At 41.3% G+C, this 19,579-nt stretch overlaps 1 protein-coding gene across 2 annotated transcripts in view; it reads left to right on the top strand.

The window, feature by feature from the left end:
- The window catches only part of csmd2 (CUB and Sushi multiple domains 2), a 275,924-nt gene that overhangs the window by 16,831 nt on the left and 239,514 nt on the right, over window positions 1-19,579 (top strand). For both annotated transcript variants that reach the window (XM_023152492.3, XM_023152493.3), the window contains one exon: window positions 6,354-6,570. In XM_023152492.3, the coding sequence (XP_023008260.2) occupies window positions 6,354-6,570 (217 nt within the window). The remainder of the gene's footprint in view (window positions 1-6,353; window positions 6,571-19,579) is intronic.

Raw genomic sequence — 19,579 nt, 5'->3', positions numbered from 1 at the left:
ATAACACCAACAGGAGCTGTTCCACCATGGAAACTCAGCACACAGTTTTTGTGCTGAAGCTAATGCCAGTCAAGGTCTGGAGCACTGCAATTATTGAATCAGCAGAGTGTTCACAACTTTTATACTATGTAACTTTATGTGGTCTGCTTCTACATGGGTGAGTTTGTAACTGCTGTCTGGTGAGGAAGGAGCGGCTAGCAGGTCCAGCAGGCATGTGGTGTGGAGGTTAGCTGGACAACTTGGAGGCCAGCCAGTTAGACAGAACAACAGACCTTTATTTGGCGATAACAGACCATACAAGCCAGGTCTCCACGGCTCTACCCTATTCATTCATTAGGGTTAGGTAGTTGCCTGCGCTAGCCCGTTACAATGGTATGGTCTCTCTAAACAGATGCATGGTGAGCAGCATGCTCGGCTGTAATGGCTGCCACTGCACTCACACTAGGAGACTCTCAAACTACCACAATAATAGAATGACACCCCCTAGTGGTGCTATACCATATAAATGGTTATTATGCTACAAGTTGCTGTGGTTCAGGCAACTGAAAATGGGACTGAAAATGCCTGAGTTCACAGAGATAGATAGATAGATAGATAGATAGATAGATAGATAGATAGATAGATAGATAGATAGATAGATAGATAGATAGATAGATAGATAGATAGATAGATAGATAGATAGATAGATAGATAGATAGATAGATAGATAGATAGATAGATAGAGTTTGATTATATATAGTTTGATTGTGGGTTGTTAAAGTGTCCCTTTAAACTTGGAACAAGACTCATTCTCTGAAACTGCATTCATCTTGCGCAACATAAGACATAAAACACTTCTATTATTGTCTGGAAGAACAGGATGCTCTCTGCATCTTTGTCTTTTGTCCAAAAGCAGTCTTGAATCATAGATGGGTAGATGGGGAGACAAGGGAGCGATAGAGAGAGAGAGAGAGCAAGGGGAATAAGGAAACAAAAAAACTGATGGGGTCCAGAAAGAAGATTTGCACTGCTGTATTGCCGGTATTATTTGCGTCTTTATGGCATTATGAGACTGTGATGTCGGGATTGTGTTCACTTTGATGAAATATCCTCCCATTCATAGTCACTGTGGAGAGTGTAATTGTATCTCAGCAGAGGAGTTACATGCAGACATCAGACACTATACTCACCCAGGGTATAGGGATTACACTCATACATGTGTAGACAAATGATACCTCCACACACAGGCACGTGTATACGCCTGTCTCTCTTTACTTGCACAAACGAACGCATACACACACGAGCACACGCACAAATTCCACTGAAGCCTCCCTCGAAATGGACCTCTAGATTTTGCCAGAAGTGCAGATTAAGCACTATCTTGCTGTGAATGTCACACTGGCTGTCTGTGACCTCAGCAAAACAGGTAAAAAATATCCCACCTTATATAGTGCTCTTCCTCTGTCCCACTCATTCAACCCCCCCTGCTGCCCCCATTGGCTGGTGTCCCTTCTCTCGTCGCCCTCACTTGTTCTTTCTGGCAAACGTTCATTCTGCTATTTTTTATTTCCCTGCAGTTTGGACCTCATTTTACCTTTGCTTCTATTATTCCTCGCATCACGTCTTCCAAATCTATTTTCTCATATGTCCATAGATTCAGTCTGCTTTGTGTCTGTCTGCCCCACCACCCGTTCGCCCTTAGCCCCGCTTCTTTCTCTCTTTCCTTTTTGGTCTCTTCTTGTCTCCTTCCTCTCGGAGGGGTTGCTGTCCTGCCCGAGTGCAGCGCGGTGACCATCGATTCATCAAAGTGTCACAGCGCGCCACCACAGTTCTGTGTGTCTGCTACTGAACAACTGCACCAGCAAAGCAAACAACAGCACCTGCACACAAACACAGGCACAGGTAGAACCTGGAGTGCTGCCCCAGCAAGGTCACACCTCTCCCTGTACACTCATTTGGCAGCCTGCGCACCGGAGATGCTAAGTGCCAAGTGGATGCTGCCAGTGGCACAGCGGGCTAAGCAGTGGACAACATATCTGTTGAACATCCACACAGTTAACATTCCACTACAAGCCTTCTGCAAACAGTTCCCAATGGCATGATGGAAGATGAAATATGCTAAGCACTTAAAAACGATGGCCATTTCCTAATTGCTGAACTAGCATCTCTGCTGCTCTTCGGCATTCACTGGTTCACCAGAATTTACACAATCTGAGAAAACATGACCTTCTTACTTTACCGGTGGCTAAAAAAGCACCGCCAGCAGTATCTTTATGGTGTCTTTATGGTGTGTCAGTAGAGTCAACTGCAGGTTGGGCTCTTCCCTGCAGATTTACACCGAAGGCCTTCAGAGTAGGTCACCAGCTCCCAGATGCTAATTTCATAATGCATCCTGGGCGAGCCTTAAATAATTCATCCAAGCCCCAAGTGCAGGATCCACTTAATCAAAGGCTCCGGGTTTTCAAAGAACAGGGACAGCAGACTTACAGAACCTCGGTTAACCTCACTTGAATCTTATGGTAACCTTTTTTTCTGCAGTTGCGCATAATTTAGAATGAGCATGGCCGCAGGGTGCAGCAGAAACATCTGCAAGTGTCCCTGTTATCACCCCCCCGATATGAAAATCAAACTCAATAATGTTGCAAATTGGTCCTTAATGGCCACAGAAGTGCATTTTCAAGCGCCTGTTTTTTCTACAATTGAATTCTGAGTCTGAGCCTAACCGTTTTTCATCAGGAATATAACTGTTTTTGGCTACAGCCAGAATAAAACAGCTTCTCGTAAAACTCCAGTTTGGTCTTTTGTCCAAGATTGTATGCATCATTATCAATTTAGGAGTTGGTAACTTGGCAATGCTGCTTACAATTCAAAACAGCATTTAGCAGAGCTCTGGCAGCAGACATATCCTCCATCATCATTACTTTTTCTTTTCATTTTTTTGCTTCGCTTAATTGTGTCCATAAAACACAGAGCTTGAGTTCCTGCCTGGTTGATCACCTGTCATACAGCGTGCTTCATGCTGTAATGGCATGTGCACTGTGTGTGAAAACCTTTTATTTAGCTGCAGAACACACTCTCTTTGTAATGTTTTCACTTCAGCTGGTAGCACCTCAAGAGTCACGAAATCAATTATTTCTTCAATTTGATGCTGAAAGTGATTAATAACAATTCAATCGCCCTAACCTTCCTGGTATTGTTTTATAATACAGTCCACTCTACTTGTCTTTACTCAGTACAATAGGTTGACAGACCCTTTTGATCCCCATCAAGCTCTGCAATCTGTCTGCTCTACAGTGTGAGCTCCTGATTGGCATTGTCTAACTGAGGCGCTGTAATGAGGGAGATGATGAGGAGATTATTGACTGGGTTGTGGGTAAGAAAGTCAGGTGGGAGAGTTAGATGTGGGGGTTTTACCTGGATATTAGTATTGACCTGATGGTAATTGGGAGGCTGGATGCTCACTTGCTGAGCCTATTTAAAGGCTTTAATAAAAAAATCAGATGAGGATAGCTCTCAGTTTGATCATTTTTTGTTCTTCTCTCTTGATTCTTCTTAAAGAAAAGGGAAAAAAGTACATGATTTTACACATGCCATGAATTCACTTACAGATTTCTAAAGCAAGCAAATAGCTAAACTCTGGATGCACTATTAAACGTGTAGTTTAATTCTGTTCCACATACGTTAATTCTTGTCTGCGTACGAGTGCACTCACATTAGCATCTTTTGGAAGAGGTCAAGCGCACATGAAGCACTGAAAAGTGACGGTGGAGAGGCTTCTGCCTGTTTTTGGACCAGACAGGCCCTTGGGAGTCAACAGTGGCATGACAGATACACTGTGACTGGATGAACCTCGAGCTGCTGCCAATGCCATCCAGACAGCCTATATCTTAACTTTCTGAAACTATCTGCTTTTATCCTTCTCCCCCCAAAAATGCATTTCCTCTACCTGGGAAAGAAAAATATGTTTGTATCTGTGTGTGTGCATGTGCTTTTGGGTGGGTGGATGTTTTTCCAGTAGCGATTCAGGATACATAAACACCTTGACGTGGTGTGTAGCCCCTGAAATCTTTGACATTCACTTTGATTGCTACCATGAGATCAAATGCAGCATTTGCTTGTCCGGGTAACCAATAACAAACCCACTTTTTCAGGTTTCTTTGTTTTGTTCTTTCAACTTTGAGTGAAAGTAAAATGTATTTTTGTTAAGCCCCTCCCCTTTTAGTCTCTTTAGTTGCCTTCATGCTTGGTGCCTTATTACCTGTAAATCCCTACTGTTTTCTCAGACATGATGCATATTTCAGAGTGAAAATATGGACAGATTTTGGGCTTTGAGTTTTCCCTACCCATCAGAGAATGTGCACAAAGTAGAACAGAGTCTATATGCTTCACAACCATTCAATGTCCACCTCCACCCCACCCCCGCAACCCATCAAAGCAGCCTCTACTTTTACCTGTCTCAAAGCTGCGATGTGTTTACTCAATAATCCTTATTTAAACTGTCACTTTTTTATGCCCTCAGGTAGCATGCATTGATTCATCACAGACATTTGCCCTGTTTGTCTGTGCATACAAATGAACAAAACAAATATCGTATCTACTGCAAGTCTTGCATTCTGGTTGTTGAATAATGTGGGTTATCCAGATAACAGATGTCCTGCAATTATACTCTCCTAATTACATTTTAATCAGGCTACATTATGATGCAGGTTTTTTGGCTGAAGTGAACAAAAGGGAAATATACTTCATTTGTATTAACAGCATGTGCAAGGATATATTTATTTAGCTCACTTCTGTGTGACCACAAATATGTTTATAGGGTACGAGATCCCTGATGTATGAGGGATTTAAATCTGTCTGTTCAGATTTAGTGTTCTTTGGGGGGGGGGGGGGGGTATGGTTTTTTGACATAAAGAAAATCATTGCCATGTCCATCTCTTCTCCTTATCCAGTTCAGGGAGCCAACCATTCGCACTCACATTCACAGCTATGGACAATTAAGAAACATCAGTTAACCTAACCCCACTCACTGCATGTCTTTGGACTGTGGGAGGAAGCCGGAGTACCCGGAGAGAACCCACACAAACTCCACACAGAAAGATCCCATCCTGATGGTGGAATTGAACTCAGGACCTTCTTGCTGTGAGGGAAAAGTGCTAGCCACAGCTTTTTTTATATCTTTTTCAATTATGCATTGCAAGTTTTGATTTAAAAAAAACAAAAGAAGAAGAAAAAAAGCAGGTATTGTAGTGGCAGAAAATTACAATCATCTCCATTCTGTTTTTTTTTTTTTTTACAATGTATGAAATCAAATTAATATCGTTTTAAGAGGCACCTTAGCCCAAAACCAAACTCCTACATTTTCCACCAGGCTGTAGTGTTATTTTTCACCTAGATTTTTTTTGTATGGTCTGCTTTTGCTCCACAACGCAAGCAGTCATTAGCTGTGGCCATTCATTCCATCATATTCAAGAGAAGGCTGGCATCTCTACAGTGGATATCTACCGAGCCCGGCAGGTGACACCAAAATCATCTAGATAGAGGAAAAGTGGCATAGACCAGGGGGAAATATGGAAATTTGATTTGGGAATAATGTGCCTCTTTAACTATTGAACGTTATGTGTATAAACACAGTAATTTGTAAATTAACTCTGAAAGCACAGACAAAATGCAGAGTTGTGCATAATATAGCAATGACACATCATTCCTCATTAGCGATTAATTACAGGCAAATCCTAACATTGATTAAAAGTCTCGGCTGTGCGCAGATCAGTCGAAGACAAGTCATTTAGCTTGGAGATTGAAAACGCTCACAGACACATAGACAACGCTTCTTACATCCACCCCGAGCCTTGTACGGATACAATTAAAATCTCAGATTGAAGGCAGTTTAAGTGGCTGCAGGAAAAAAAATGCAAGATGAGTTCAATTAATGTAGCAATCAAGTACGTCTCCTCCTCTCCCCTCTCGTCACCTCGACTCTTCTTCTCGAGCTATGTCATGTATTAACGTGGGAACCTATTATTAATGTGGTGGTAGGACCAGTGCTGTGTGTGATGAACAAGCGTGTGATGATGGAGGTGGGTAGAGGTGGGGAAAGCTGAGAGAAGGGGGGGGGCGAGCCATTTAGCACTGCAATATTAATGGCTTATGCTGTAGGTGATAATGGATGTTGCTGCATTTGGTGCAAAATGTTTGACTGTGGGTGTGCATTTGTATAATTTCCTTTCTTGAGTGTAGATGAGTGAGGTTTTTGTCTTTTTATTTGGAGAATCCTTAACGTTTAAGCACTCTGCTAGCTGTTCTGTACTCTGCTAACGTGTCTTTCTGCCTTTTAATAACTGACTATTTCTTTTTCTCTTTCTCTTTCTTCACAGCTCAGAACTGCAGTTACACATTACAGAATCCCAATGGGACAATAGAAAGCCCTGGATACCCTTACGGCTATCCTAACTATGCCAACTGTACATGGGTCATTGTGGCGGCAGAGCACAACCGGATACAGCTGGTGTTTCAAGGCTTTGCCCTAGAGGAGGACTTTGACATCTTGTCTGTATATGATGGGCCGCCCAGCCCTGGAAACCTGCGAACAAGGTAGTTTATTTTGTGTATGTTCTGAAAAAGCCTCACTAGAAGCACACACGCTATTTGGCTACCATATTAGTAACACTTCTGTAGCACTTCTGTAAAATAATAAGGGATGAGCCATGGTTTCAGTTTCAAAGACATAAAAACTGCACATATAGATGCAACAGAGGTTTGGTGACTGTGTTTTTTGAGTGAGGATGAAAAATCTAAAAATAATGAGTCTTCATTAAAGACTCAATCCATTGTGCTGGCTTCTTTTACCAAAGCACTAAACAAATTCCATGTTAATTTATATTATGGATGTGGCTTGCCAAGAAACCTGCACTTAACATCATGTTTACTGTAATTATGAATAGATATGCCTGAACACTCATTTTACACTGCTGGGAAATCTGTGTGGCTACATCGAGGTTCAGTGTGCTTAGCGCTGAGTGATGCACTTCTACATATCTTGGTTGAAACGAGATGTTATTGAGTTACTATTAACTTGATCATACTATGACCTCTGACATCAACAAGGCATTTTCGTTCAGAGACCTGCCATTCATATTTCCTGTTTCTGAACCACTCTCTGTAAATATGCTTGGGATAGAAACTTCCAGTAGATCAGCAGCAGTTTCTGAAATGCTTAGACCAGCCCATGTGGCACCAGCAAGCTTTCCAGTATGCCGTGTTTAAAGCCACTTAAATCATAATTTTTTTCTCATTTTGATGAACACTTTGAACTTCACCAGGTTTTCTTGACCATGTCTTTAGGTCTATAGGTACCTAAAAAAGTGACTGTATAAGTGTCTGTATTTGGATTAATGCAAAATTGAAATATCAGCGTTGCTTTCATATTTTAAGGTTTAATTGTTTCATTTAAGGTAAATGAAAAGCATTTAATACAGTCTGATAAGTATCTGTTCTATACATCAGCACCATAGTGGCACAGAAGTAAGGAGGTTCTGGATTTGAACCTGCCTGTGTTTTCCCTGTGCCTGCAGGTGCAGATATGAGCTTGATAAACCTGATCAATAAGATTAGAAAAGTATTCTGTCCCAGTCCATTTTTAAGTGCGTGAATGACGGGGACCCTGCAGCCGTTTTGAACACTGCTACATTAAAGTACCAAAGTGTCACCAGAGGTTCAAAACTCACTGAAGTACAAATAAGTACCCCTCGTTACAGGTACATTAGTGCTCCACTGACAAGCTTTGGTACTTTTTGCCCAACCACTCACCCCTTTGAATGCTCAGATTTTGCGTCAAAGACGGCGCCACGTTCCCAAATCCGTGTTAATGCAGCCACTACAAAGATCTTGGAAATCTGAAAAGAAAACCCTGATTTTAATCAATTAAATTGTACTTTTTGAGTCGTTTGCCCTCAACGGTATTGATGACGGCAACGGACAGTTAACTAGAAAAGAGGAGAAATTATCAAGAATAAAATCAGTGAAGCATTCAGAAGCAGTCGGAGCAGACTCTTTGGTGACTAATACCATACGGACTCTGTGGACCCTGCGACGGCATCCGGGGTTATTCCTTGGGATTCTGGGCACATTTTATGCTTGAGAGCTTCCCACGAAAAGAAATAACTTCTCACTTGGGTGTGGAGACTCAAACAAACAATTTCTGAAACAACTTCCTCCAGTTCAGCCAATTTAATACCCTTAGAGAATCCTGCCTCGTGCTTTCCCGTGAAACTCATACAGTCCGTGTTTGGTTTTGAGATTTTAGAAGTAAACATTCTATTTATATCAGCTGCAATTATAAAAGATAGAGCCGGAGAGCTTCAATTCATTGATTCAATTAAGTTTATTTTGGGATATCGCTGCTTGCAGGCTATCTAGCTAACCTCTTGGCAGCCCTCTTGCTAACACACTCACCTAATTAGAGACAATTTCACCGTTTGATCAATTAAAGCCACACCGAAAAATGCTTTTAGTTCCTGTCACCTTCTGCTACGAGCTTGGCCTCGCATTTTAAAGCATATGAAAGCCCTCTGCAGACAAATGAGAAAAATGTTAAGCGCTCTTGTCACCGACACTGTTTCGAGTCTCCGTCGGGCCTTCTCTGTTTTTCCCCGTCAATATGTCTCTCTCTCTCTCTCTAGCTCTCACCCCCTCTCTTCCCCTTTCCCTCCCCTCCTCTGCATCTCTCATTTTGTGCCAGTGGTGCCTCTACAGCATCTCCCCACAGAAAGCAAATGAAAGAGAGAAGAAAATCCATTATGGATTGGTGTTGCCCTGTTCTCACCCAGCCTTTCTGCTGTTTGGACTTCTGGGCCTTGTTGTATATTGATGCTCCGGCGGGACAGAGGGGTGGGGGTGGGGAAGGAGGGGAGGAAGCGTTTGTCTCTCTGTCAAAGTCCTTTGAAAATAAGTGAAGGAAAAGAAAATGAATTTAAAAAGACGATCACAAAAAAAGAAAGTTGGGGGAGGGGGTCGATGAAATAGTGAGCGAGATGGAGAAGCAGTGAAGTTCTTGCTGGGGATTTTGTTTGTGTTGACTTTGATGAGAGTTCCTCTCCTTTCAAAAGAGGCATCTTGTAATAACGTCAGACTTCAGACTGTATCTTTGAGTGAGCTCGGGATTAAGCTAGCAAGCAGCTTTTACCAGTCAACAGGCGTCTGTCAGAATACGCTTGTATATTTGCACTGACACCCCCACGCGTGCACGCATTTTCGTGTGCACGCAGACGCACACGTGATAATTTCAACCTTCTCTCTTCTCTCATCTCCCACTTGTGTCAGAGGTAATTTTTCTCCCATCCTCCTTGCTCTTCGCCCTCTGTTCCATCCACACCTATTTTCAAAAATCATATCTCTTCTTGCTGCTCTCCATTTTGTGTCTTGCATGCCTTTTTTTCTTTTGCTAAGTTTGATCAGTGCTTCCTGTGCATCACTGTGTGGCCCTTCAAGCTTTAAATATTTTCTTTGATCTCAAGTCGTCATAAAAAAAATAAAATTAAAAAAATGTTTTCCCTAATTTCATATTCAAATGATCACCTTTCATTTCCTATTCAAAGCAGTCACTCTGTGTTGGATTTGTTTATTTATCCATTAATTTATTCGCTGCTGTCACAGCAAAGCCAAGAAAAACGGTGTTATCAGGGGAATGCTGGGTTACAAATTAGCTATGTATACGCGCGTGTGTGTGTGTGTGTGTGTGTGTGTATTTCAAAGTATATATGCACTCTGGTGTGTGTGGGTGGGTGGGTGTTTGCGAGCGTGTATTCTCCTGCAGTAGTTGCTTTATGAGTCACTGCCACTCCTTAAGAAATGCATATGTGAGTCAGTCTGTTGCTGCAGCACTTCATTAAACTGCCGATCCCAACTGATACCTGGGAAGCAGACAGAAAACTTGAAGGAAATTTCAGGTGTTTGAAAAAGAAGTGCGCAGAACTTAGACTCACTGATTTAAATCCCACAACGCAAGCACAAGCTGCTGCTGGTATTTGACTACTGTTAATTAAACAGAGCATTGCATTCCAAAGGCAAGGTGATTAATTGGTCAAGTTCATCGTGGGTGCTCGATGGTGTGGTGGAAGTTGTTGTAAAAATCGTTCAACATTCTCTTTAAAAATGAAAAAGAATGAATGAAACCATGAAAGAGAGATGTATACAATTTTATAGAGAACTATATTTATATTGCCTATTTTAACCCATTTAAGCCATTTTCAATCGTTTTCATATACATTGAATTCAGAGCTGGAGCGATTAAAGTAGCTTAGCATGAATAGTAAGAGTAGTTCTTTTCAAAGTAAGAACAAAAAAGAAAAGAATTCAAAGTTCAAGGTTGTATCACATGCTATATGACTGGACAGCATTAGGGGTTAAAAGTGTCGGTTGCCACAGACAGCCAGTGCACAGATCTCTGTAGGCTTAGCCTATTTCAGCTCTATATCCTGTCTGTGACAACAATCCCCTTGTTAAGTGACAACGTACTGATCCTGCTTTGGATCTAGGCCTCCACCAGGCCAGTTCACTCCATGCTGTGCTCCTTAACTGATACTATCGCCCAAAAAACATCTCACCTTTCCACTATTTCTTTCTTTTTTCTCTTTAGCACTCTTTATGGAAAGCATGGCTTTAAGTTGTGCTTTTAAAAAAGTCACGGTGTATGGTCTACTACAGCCACCTTCCTCAACTTTTGATGTGAAGATTAAATTGAGGGTTATGACTTTTTAGACATAAAATATGTCAAACCATCCGGCATTTTAATGACTAACCTCTTGTTGTGGACTGTGTCATCTGACACACTCTGTTGACGGCAGTTTCCATGTTTTCTTCTTGACATATGAAGCTGCTTGCCTCTGCCAACCATTCACCTGCAAGTGCAATATATCACTGACTGACACTTAGCACGCACTTCCCTTAAGAACAATTTAACCATAGCTAGCGAGTTCCTGTGCTTCTGTGGTGTCTATTAGTCTAATGATAGAACTAGACATGCTGTGTCAGATCATTTTATTGCACAAAGAGGCCAGTTGTTTTCATCTGCTTTCAGTCTTCATGCTTATACTATGCATCCATCCATCCATCCACCCATTTTTACTTCTGCTTATCCGAGGCCCCGGCCAGATGGTTCATTCGAACCTTCTTGCTGTGAGGCAACAACACTAATCACCGTGTCACTGTGCTGCCCGCTCGCACCATCACTGCAAATAAATGCTAATTAGATTATAATTAGATTAAGACTAACCTTTTCCTAAATTTCTATACCTTTTGTACAAAGTAGTAAGATAGCTGGTTTAAAGCATACAAAATCCATGTTCAAGAGCATATTTCTATTTTATTGCTGCTAAATGACATTTAAATTATCATTAGGGAATTTTTCACTAGAATCCACTAACCCCGGGTGACTTGGGTTAAAGAGTCTGTGCTTTTACAGCATAGCAGTCGGAGAGGCCTTCCAAAAGTTAAAGCATCACTCAGCTGACCTTATGTGAGACTGAGCCTCTATGCACAAAAGTTCACATTTCTCACTTGTGAAAAGCAATCTTTTTCTCTCTTCCGTGTCACATTACACATTGTTACTACGAGTCAGGGAGCACCGAGTACATTTCAGCACATGGAAAAGCTGCTGGGGTGTGTGAAGGCACCTCTCCCAACGTGCCTTCGTCTCATTGATGCGGTGATGGAACAGAGGGACTTAAGCCTTGGCAGTCTGGGGGGAAAAAAGGAGGGGTGTCAGAGGAGGGATGGCGAGAGTGAGGAGGAGGCGAGGAAGGCACAGATTTTCAGCCCGCGGGCTCGATAGGACCTAAATAAGGAGCACTGACGCATGGTTCTGGGAGTGGCATTAACACTATTGTCAGCCCTCAGTGCTGTGAGGCTGGGGTGTCACAATATGTGGACGTGTATGTGTGCAAATGGGTGTGTGCGCTCAGTCTGTGCTTACAAAAGGGGAGCTAGATCATAGCCCATCTCAGCAAGCTGATTCAGTGTCGACAAAATCAAGGTTTATTCACACACACACACACACACACACACACACACACACACACACACACACGGACTTTCATGGAATATAGCAAGCTGGAAAACAGATTGTTTTTTAGACTTTTCTGCTCTTTATGAACCTTTTCTCTTCAATTATAGTAGCTGCTCACATAAAAAGATATGGATGTGCATTTAGTAGTTTACAGCACCTATATCTAGCTTTAGATATTCTATAATTTGTCTATCCACGTCTCATATTGTATGTGTGAACGAGTACATTGTTAGTCAAGAGTGTAAAGAGCCAATGTCTGCGGGTCATGGTGAGAGCGGGTGACGTATAGTGGCGCTTCATTCCTCCCAATAACTCTTCCCCGCTTGAATGCCCGGACCATCAATCCCTCACAACACACACTCTGCGAAATGACTCGCGCACGTCAGCGCGCTGGGTCAGGCATGCTTAACATGCGCATTGCCTTTTTCTTCTGCTCAGCCCTGAGATATTAACATGTTGCGTGGTGTCTTTTTCATCTCTTCATCTAAAGGAAGAAGTTGTGGGTTTGATTTCTGCACGTGTGAGGAATACGGTTCAAGGCTGCATGGTTTTATTAGTTTGTGCTGATCGTGATTGAGCTTCTTATTCAACACGACTCTTGCAAACAGGCATTCACTCCATGTAAACACGTTGATAGCTTCTTCTTCTTCTTCTTCTTCTTTTCATACGCACACTCCCAGACATGTGCAAGCACATGCACAAGCAAACACACAGAGACACACACATGCACACACATTGTTGGATTTATGGTTCCCTTGAGTCTGGGCTGTTAATGGAGAGACTGCCACTTATCAACGCCAGCTTTAACGACAGACTGCTAAAAACAGGACGAAGAGTGATAGTTTGTTTTTCATCATACCGCATCGGGAAAAAGTGAAACGATGTTGAGATTTATGGCATCTGCCCACCTGTAAGGCAGAATTATTAGGCCCAGTAACCCCAGATTAGAGAAATAATCAACTAGATGCCTGTGAATTTATATCTCACATCCCGTGTATCACTCATTGTGTTTATTGCTATTGACATCCCTCCCCCCCATCCCGTGGCCTATCAATACTCTTAACAGGGTACACTGCAACAACAGCATGAAATTAAATGCCGTCCTGCTGAGATAAAAGATTAAATATGAAGCGCACCGTGCCAAAAAAGAATATGCAATTTTCGGCCCTTTTGTGCTGGTGATTTCAGTTTTATAGAGTCAAAGGAATACTCTGAAATTTTGGAAAACCAGCACATCTAAGCCTCCAAGGATGTAATTATTACCTCTACAAATAGTGCTATAATTATGCCCATGTAGCGCACCCTGTTTACATTTTAGTCACAACGAGTTCTCCAAAAGGAAATTACATACAGTAATTGCACCTTTTGCCTCGTACAGCCTCACTTGATAAAGTGTTTCATGTGCATAGTATCACATAAAAAGCAGAAAATCTGAATGAGTTTAGTTTCAGTTTAACTGAATGAAAGGGGTGAAATGAAAAAGAACGGTTACATGAATGGGCCTTACCATTTTGCAGACTAATTTTGTGACTGGCTTTGAGTAGTCCTAAAGCACAGGTTAAACCCTTTAAAGCAGGGGTGGGCAATCTCAGTCCACAAGGGCCGGTGTCCCTGCAGGTTTTAGATGTGTCCTCGAACCAACACAGCTGATTTAAATGGCCAAATTAGCTCCTCAACATGTCCTGAAGTTCTCCAGAGGCCTGGTAACGAACTAATCATGAGATTCAGGTGTGTTGACCCAAGGTGAGATCTAAACCTGCAGGGACACCGGCCCTTGTGGACTGAGATTGCCCACCTCTGCTTTAAAGCAAATCCAAAACTCACTTAAGCTAGCATTGTTTGAAATGGCCAGCAGGAGATGAGTCACTAAAGTAATGATCTCACTAACCATTTTCTTTATGAGTTTAATGCTGGGATGTACTGCTAATTTCATCAATTCACCCATCCATCGAGCCAGCTGTCCTGTCACAGGACACAATTTACAAAATACCAGAGTTTTTGTGCTGGTCATATCATTTTATTGTGTTGTATTTATCTGCTACACCTAAATATTGTCTGACATTGAACCAGTCCGTGGTGCAAAAAAGGTTGGGGACCGCTGGTCTAGGGGATTTCTTATGCAAGTTTTTAGTAATGTACTTAGTCGACTCTAGCTTGTTCTCCCTGGGTATGAACCTGCTAATGGACTTGCTAATGGACTATCCCTGCTACTATTAATAATATTAATACTAACACAACATGATGTTCTTTTTGAAAATTATGCACCCAGTAGGACTACAAGATAGGGCATGATTTAAGGGGGTGATTAACACTTCACTACTAGTGCAGCGTTCATAGTTTCTCGGTTGAGAAACACTTCATACTTCTGACATCTCATTTAGAGACAGTGGTTACGTCCATCTTTTAAATGCAGTCTATGTTTCCAGCAAAAGAAAATCTGAAATTTAACTTGGCTGGTTCGGATAGAATACTGAGTTAGTGAAGTCTTCCTTTGAAAATTCACAATACAGTCTCAAGCCACCCCTCATTTCTTTATATTTTGCTTCCAAGGAGGCAGACTTTCTTGTAACTTTTTTAAAGTGGTCTTCAGCAATAGTACTGACACAGGACCTGAAAATGCATCTGACCATGGTCCATCTAGCCTCATCAGAAATGGTCTCAGGGGGAGGGTGACTGTCAAGAACCGTTTCTTATGGAAAGAAAAATGGAGAGAAAATGCTGATTAATGCCAAATTTCACAAGGACTGAGCTTAAAATCAGCGACAACAGGTCTTACAGGGTGATGAATCCAAATTTGTATGTATGTATGTGTGTACAGCAATCTGTAAAACAAAGAAGAGCTTTGGGATGTGCCTCAAGAAGCCTGGAGAATTGAAGACTACTTAAAGAAATTACAAGAAAGCTCGCCTAAGAGGGTTCAGGCTGTGTTCAACAATAAAGATGATGATACCAACTATTGACTTTCAAGCTCATTAGATTTTTTCTTTTTTGCCTTACATACTGTATATATGCACCCATTTCCCATTTTCTAACAAAAAATAAAGAAGCAAGAAGGAGCTCATGGCTTTTGCACAGCACTGTATTCCATATAATAACAGCTATACAGCTAAAGGTTGTGTGAAGCACTTTTGCTTTGTTGGTTCGCATACTGCTTTTATCAGTCACCACATAATTATCTTTGCCAATTAGTCCAGCGTTCAAAAACCCAACGAGCATCGGGCGATAAGCATTGTTTTCATTTAAGTGTTTGCTGGCATTTTGGCAGCTTTGTAGAGAATTTAACGTGAAGAGAAACTGCAGATATGATGGGAACTGAGACAAAGCCAAAAACTTCATGATCGAAGCAGATAAACACCACGTAACAAAGGGTTGGTGGGAGGTGGATGGTATGCTTTTCTCACTGCAGGGAATTCAATTTGTTGATGTGCATGACAACTTATGCAAATCACGTCAGTCACAATTTTACAATTACAATACCCAAGGCAGAGTAAGGCTCATAAGTGCAAAGCATGCACGGCTTGTCTGGGTTTAACATTGTGAAATGAGACAGGCAGACAGGGAAGCTAACTTGTCATAGCTTTTTTTCCCCACTGTTGATATAATTTCACTTTGTTCCAGTTATTTTGGACTGATCACAAGGATATTCATAAATAAATAAAAACTAATTATAATGAATATGTCTCCACGGTGATTGTTTTTTTTTAAATAAATGAAATAAAGACTGTCTCCGAAAAGTTTGTGCTTATTTGGATGGAACAGTATGTTCAATTGGATATTTTTGGAAGTCATTCAAACTTGCACAACTCTAACTTCTAACTAGATTATTTCTAATTCGATCAATTTAATCACTCAAATTAAACAATCATGACATTGTAGTTCTTGCACACTGTCTGCATTTAACATTTAAAAGATTCTTAAAAAATTCAAAATGCTGCCATGTCTTTACACCAGTGTGGCATCTGTACAGAACAGCTTTGGAGGAATGATGGGGAAGGCAGTAAACAGAGTGCACAACATTTTCATAGCTGCTACACTAAACACTAAGCAAAAATATAAAGAAATGAAGGGTGACTCAACACTTTTGCACAGTACTTTACGTCAAAATACAGTACTGTGCAAAAGTGTTGAGTCACCCTTCGTTTCTTTATATTTTGCTCTAGAGGAGCTATTAAGTGAATACACATGACAGACCACTTAGCAGAGAACCAATTTTAAATTGTGTCGTTAGGCAGCTTGTTACCAGCAACCTGTCACAAAAACACATCATTTGCATCAAGATGCCAAATAGCCCAGACCTCAGCATTTTTGAGGCAGTGTGGGATCATTTTGACAGAGAACAGAACAAAACAAAGGCAACATCTAACGACGAGCTTTGAATGTCCTTCCAGAAGTCTAGAGAACTATTCCTGAAGACTACGTAAAGAAATGACAAGAAAGCTTGCCTATGAGAGTTCAGTCAGTGTTAAAGACACTGTTAAACGTGTCCAAACCAGATTCCAATATCAAGCTTGTTAGAATTACAGAACCCCTGTTATTGTCTTATAAACTATACTACCATGTATGTTTGCCAATAAACTTATTTCCCATTTTGTTAACAAAATATAAAGAACGGTGGGGTCACTGAAGACTTTGACTCTGCCACTAATGTACGTCACACAAAGGTCACTAACAAGGCCATGTTCCTTTAAGGCAAAGGCTCTGTCGATGGCGACTCCAGACCCTGTGGTTCTTTTGCTGTTACTGCTAAGAAAGAATTGTGTATGAACAGAGCTGCTGCATGAAACTCAAAAGTCAAAGTGTCAGTCAACGATCCAGGATTCAACTCAACCTTTTAGAACTGCCTATTCTTTTATCTAAATGACAGTATGCACTGTATTCATGGGCAACTGATGAGAGGCTGAAACTAAAATCTGAGGCAGACTGACAGTCTGGAGTTGCCATCGACAGAGCCTTTGCCTTAAAGGAACAGAGCTGCTGCATGAAACTCAAAAGAAGCAATCCAGAAACCGAGGACATTCGCTTTCAAAGTAAAACTTGTGCTTCCTCCCTGCAACTCTTACTTTGAAGGCTAACCGTCTCCTTTTCTGATTTATGTTGCACTTTTCAGAGTTTCACTACTGCTTGGTGAGTAATTTGCAACTGTTTACAGACAAGTCTGTATTTTCCATGAAAACTATTGGCAACTATGGCAGCCTGGAAGCCACCAAAGCAAGGAGGTTTTCAGTGCAGCACCATATACCATTTTGCAGCCAATTTCCACATGAGTTGACATTTGGACTAATGCTCTAGTCTGTCCATTCTGTGATTGCTGTGTTTGCAGAAAAATGTGTCAGACTCATTTGGGGCGACCGTGGCTCAGGGGGTTGGGAATCGCATCTGTAACCGGAAGGTCGCAGGTTCAATCCCTGGGCTCTCTGTCCTGGTCGTTGTGTCCTTGGGCAAGACACTTTACCCTAGTTGCCTACTGGTGTTGGCCAGAGGGGCCGATGGCGCGATATGGCAGCCTCGCTTCTGTCAGTCTGCCCCAGAGCAGCCGTGGCTACAACTGTAGCTGCCTCCACCAGTGTGTGAGAGTGAATGCATAGTGGTATTGTAAAGCGCTTTGGGTGCCTTGAAAAGCGCTATATAAATCCAATCCATTATTATTATCTGAAACCAAATACTACTACTACTAATAATAAATAACATGGCTTTTTATGAATGCTATAGACTACACTACAGAAGAAAGAAAACAGCAGAAAAACAGCCAGCAAACGCAATATGGTAGCACAGAACCACATGCCCTAAAACAAAGGAACTACATTCCCTTTAGCTGTAATCTACAGGACTATGAAGCACAGATGTTGCCCTTGTGCACCCTTTGTTTGGAAGCTTAGGCAAATCTGTGGTGTATTTTTACAGCCATGTTGATTTGGCAGTTTTTTTGTTTGTTTATTTTTTCCTCGATATGGCTGTAGTCACGTATTTCTTCCTTGATTTCACCCTTTCTCTTTGTTTTTGCCTGTTCATCCCTTGGAGACACACAGCATAACAGTCTAATTAGCTATACAAACACCTTGTGAAATGTGATAATGGATAAAGCAGTCATATTGCGTGCACATCCACACACACACACACACACACACACACACACACACACACACACACACACACACACACACACTCACGTACACAATGACCATGCTGTGTCAAAAGGATTTTCCTGCCTTGTAATTAGACCCCTCTTGCATTTGACCAGTTACTGTCATGCTTATTTAGTTGTCAAAAGGTTAAAGGTTAACTCAGCATTTTCTGCTCTAAGAATACTGTTAGTGACTACATAGCAAGGAGCAAGGATGTCAATTTGGGTTTACATACACTACAATCTATCCATTCACTTACAGTTTTTTACAGACACTAGGACACATTTCTCAATACTTAGGTCACTTTTGCAAAACTCTTCACACAATCCTCCTAACTGACCGTCAGCTTGGCAAAGCAGTTCATTTCACATTCAAAATGCACTACAACTACCAAAACACTTCATTCAGGTCTCAAATAACCTCATTCTTCCAGAACACTAGCAAAGGTTGACAGCCGACAAACACACTTTGTCACCCACAAAACAATGACCTAAAAAACACTAACAACATGTAGCATTACACAGTGTTTCCTTGTGTAAAACAAGGACACATCTCTGTTTATAATTTCAATATATGTTACTGGAATGAATCAGACATCATGCAGAATTCGTTACAGTTTTTTACAGTCGCTAACAAGCGCCTACCCATACTTCAGATACTTTTTCTAAACTCTTAACACAGACCCACACCTACAAAACACAATTGGCCAAATGGATAATATCCTTCCCAAAAATACACTTTGTTAAATATATACTAACTCCTCATTTCAAAATTAGAACACATCTTTCTCTGCACACACTAACTGTACAAAAACACTATAAATCTGACTCAAAATGAAATTAGTCTGTCAAAGAATAACACTTGTTTTCACTTCACAAGGTACATGCAGTCAATCAAAGTACACCAGGTTTCAAAATACTGGCTATTATTGACATTACAAAAACTGCATAGACTTTTATGTTTCAGTTTCACAGGTATTTGCATGCGAAACATGCAATCCACCATATTGACACCAGAAATGTCTTGGTTGGTAACTGTATGTCCACATGTACAGTAATGTTCACATTCAAAAGCATTCCAGTAAAAAGCAAACAAGTTTTTGTTTCTTTACTGTTTACCACAGGAGGTACAGTAGAAACACGGTATGATAGGACAGAGAAAGTTTTACAGTATTGCTTACAGTGAACAAAATATCCATGAAACACACAAGAGCATTCTGAACAAAAAAACAACAGCAAAAAGCCAAGATAAAAAGGGGGGGAGGGGGAGGGGGGCTAAAAAAAAGGCAAAAGATTTGCATCTAATCTCTGCGATCTTCAGGGTTAGGCCACATGTTTTCATCAACATCACATTTGATGTTATCCAAGTCGATGCACCTGGGATAAAACCGCCTGGTATGTCGGATCCACCGACATAT

This window comes from Maylandia zebra, linkage group LG22 (genome assembly GCF_041146795.1).
Source record: "Maylandia zebra isolate NMK-2024a linkage group LG22, Mzebra_GT3a, whole genome shotgun sequence".
NCBI lineage: Eukaryota > Metazoa > Chordata > Actinopteri > Cichliformes > Cichlidae > Maylandia > Maylandia zebra.
Note: the sequence above shows the minus strand (reverse complement) of the source record. Positions and strands in the feature narration are given on the sequence as shown.